Here is a 2,746-nt window from a genome sequence, read left to right on the forward strand (position 1 = left end):
TTAGGATTGGGATTCTTCCTTGGAACCTGGGGTTCTGGACCCCGGGCCTTGGAGTTCCTGGCCCGGAAGTTTAAGTTGGGCAGTTTTGCCGGGTGGCCCTTGAAGGCGGCGGGCCGGCTTGAGGGCCCTTAGCCACCTCCGTTTTCTTCACGTCGAGCGCCGCCGCGTGCGCGAGGCCGGCGTCCTCGAGCTTCTGGTTTGCGCGCGCGAGCTTCTTCGTCAGCGTCACGACGCGCACGTAGGACGCGCGCTCGACCGCCGCGTCGAACTTCTGCTTGCGCGTCGCGAGCTGCGCCGCCCGCGCCGCCTTCTGGGCCTCGGAGTAGCCGCGCTGCTGCGCCTCCTTGAACTTGCGCGCGTCGGCCCGCTTACGCTCCGCGCGCTTCTTCGCCTTGTGGAGCTTGTCGGCCTTGTCCGCGCGCTGCGCGCGGCAAACCGCCAGCTCGCGCTCGAGCGCCTCGATCTTCTGGTCCTTCAACCCGATGGTCGCGGTCAGCGCCGCGTTCTCCTCGACCATCGACGGCGCCGAAGGCAGCGCGGCGGCGGCCGGCGGCAAGCCGAGAGCCGCGCGCAAAACTGGGCCGCGCCTGTAGATTAGGTCGGCGACGCGCGTGGCCGCCCACGTGTTGAAGCGCTTCGGCGGCCTCTTGCGCGGCGGCAGCCCGCCAAGCCCGCCATGGTCCGGGTGTTTTTTAAGTCCGGAGTGGTACGAGAGCAAGTGGGCGACTGTCACGTCCTTGCGCGCGCCGCGGCCCTCCCAGCCCTCCACCGCCTTCTTCACGGCCTCGCACGTCTCCTTGTGCCACTTGTCGTCTATGAGCCGCTGAAACGGGTCGTAGTAGCCGGCGGGCGCCGCCGACGTCGCCCAGCCCGCCTGCTCATCCGCAGCCTGCGCCGCGAGAGGCGCCAAACCCGCCGCCCATTCGGCGGTGTCCTCGGCGCTGGGCTCGAGAAGGACGATGAAGAGGGCGATAATCAGGACCTCCGTGTCCGTGGCGTCGGCGTGGTGCCGAACGAAGAACGTGTCGCCCTTGGAGGTGATGGGGGACAGGATTTTCTCTCCTGCGCAGGCGCGTGAGCGAACGTCAGCGCGCCGAGGTCCACTGCGTGTCACTGCACCCGTTGTGGCCGCGCGCACCGGATCGGCCAGAAAGAGCATCGCCAACAGTCGCCTTGAGGGCCAGGGCGGCCCCGGGGAAGCCACCGTGCACCCGCCCGACCTGTGCAAGGTGCTTGGCAGCACTTGGTGGCTTGAGGCGTGTCTCACAGCCCTGGCCGTGAAGCGCCCCCGCCCCGGCCTCCGGCGACCCGACGGCCGCCTCCGCGGCGGCGGCGCCCTGCGCGTCCAGCTGCAGCTCGATCGCCAGGGCCAAGCAGTCCGGGCCCTGAGGCCCCCGAGCAGTGCAAACATCCATCGCTTCCATGCCTCGAGGAGCGATCTACCGGTTCCTCACCCGTCATCGTGACGCCGAACGAAATCACCGTCGGATCGCCTCGAGATCCAGTTTGGGTTTGGGGCTTGGAAAATGAATGTTTTAGTGGACCATTTCCCCCACTAGTGTGTCTAACGTGCGCGGAGCCGGAGGTTTGTCGTGAGCGGCGCTGCAGGCGCAGCGCGCAGCCCCCCCCCCCCCCCCCGCCGGAAACGACTGCAGTGCCAGTGGCCAGTGCTCGGCTCTGCACTGTGGTCTGTGTCGTCTGTGGGGGGCGCGAAAGCCGAAACCGCGCGCCGCGCCACCGGGGACCCCACCGCCACGCGCCAGCCGCCGTTCCGAAACTCGGAACGCCGCGGCGGGTCATCACTGTATACACTGACACCGCGCCCCTGAGGCTGAACCCTGGCCTGTCAGGCTGTCAGGTGCTGTCAGGTCACAGGTGATCTGACGGGCTGTCGGGCAGCTGTCAGGCACTGTCAGGTGCCTCTGTCAGACCAGCTGTCAGGTGCTGTCAGTGCTGTCGGGTGCTGTCCGGTGCGTGTCTGACAGGCGAGGGGATCGGCTGTAGCTGTCGGGTGCTGTCAGACCTGTCGGGTGCTGCTGTCAGACGCTGTCAGACGCTGTCGGAGCTGTCGGAGCTGTCAGGCTGCTGCTGCTGTCAGACGTTGGGCTGTTGCTGTCAGGTGCTGTCAGGTGGTGCTGTCGGGGTGCTGTCAGGCTCTGACACACACCAGCCACACTTATGACACTATCAAGAGGAGACCAGCAGGACTCTACTACACATACTCTCAGCGCCTCTCCTCCTACACGGCGTGATCACGCCGGCGGCGGCGGCCGCCTGGGGAGCGCATATGGCGGCGCAGGCGCAGGCGGCGGCGGCGGCACAGACGGCGGCGGCTACCCCCACCCAGACGCCGTAGGCATATGACTGTAGGGCCCCAGAAGGCTAGCTGGTAGCTTCATTTGTAGTAGCACAGCCGCCGGTGCTAGAGAGGGGTCCGCAGAGGTGGGGCGGGAGGGTTGAGAGAGAGACCCATCGGACCATCCCATGTGCCATGACTACATGGACATGGACCACACTCACATGTCTTTGCATGTAATTTTGTTATACCCTCATGGGGCACAAGAAAGAGGCTCTACGGGGTCTGTGTACGGTCTGTGCTGCTGTCGGGCTGTCAGCGCTGCTGTCAGGCCACTGTGTGCTGTCGGGCTGTCGGGCAGCTGTCAGCCCTGTCACGTTAGGGCCTGACAGCGACGGGACCCCCCTCGGCCTCGCCTGTCAGACTCTGCTGTCAGGCTGTCAGAGTACG

The 2,746-nt window shown here is 66.6% G+C and overlaps 1 protein-coding gene across 1 annotated transcript; it reads right to left on the reverse strand.

Moving 5' to 3' along the window:
- Positions 1 to 70: 70 nt before the first annotated feature.
- On the reverse strand, positions 71 to 1,424 carry EMIHUDRAFT_460732 (hypothetical protein; the record flags this gene model as incomplete). The annotated part of the gene is made up of 3 exons (XM_005779200.1): positions 71 to 1,062; positions 1,139 to 1,220; positions 1,410 to 1,424. The coding sequence occupies 3 exons, from the start codon at positions 1,422 to 1,424 to the stop codon at positions 71 to 73; spliced, it is 1,089 nt and encodes a 362-aa protein (XP_005779257.1).
- Positions 1,425 to 2,746: the final 1,322 nt, after the last annotated feature.

Source organism: Emiliania huxleyi (assembly GCF_000372725.1).
Source record: "Emiliania huxleyi CCMP1516 unplaced genomic scaffold EMIHUscaffold_2343, whole genome shotgun sequence".
NCBI classification, from domain to species: Eukaryota; Haptophyta; order Isochrysidales; family Noelaerhabdaceae; genus Emiliania; species Emiliania huxleyi.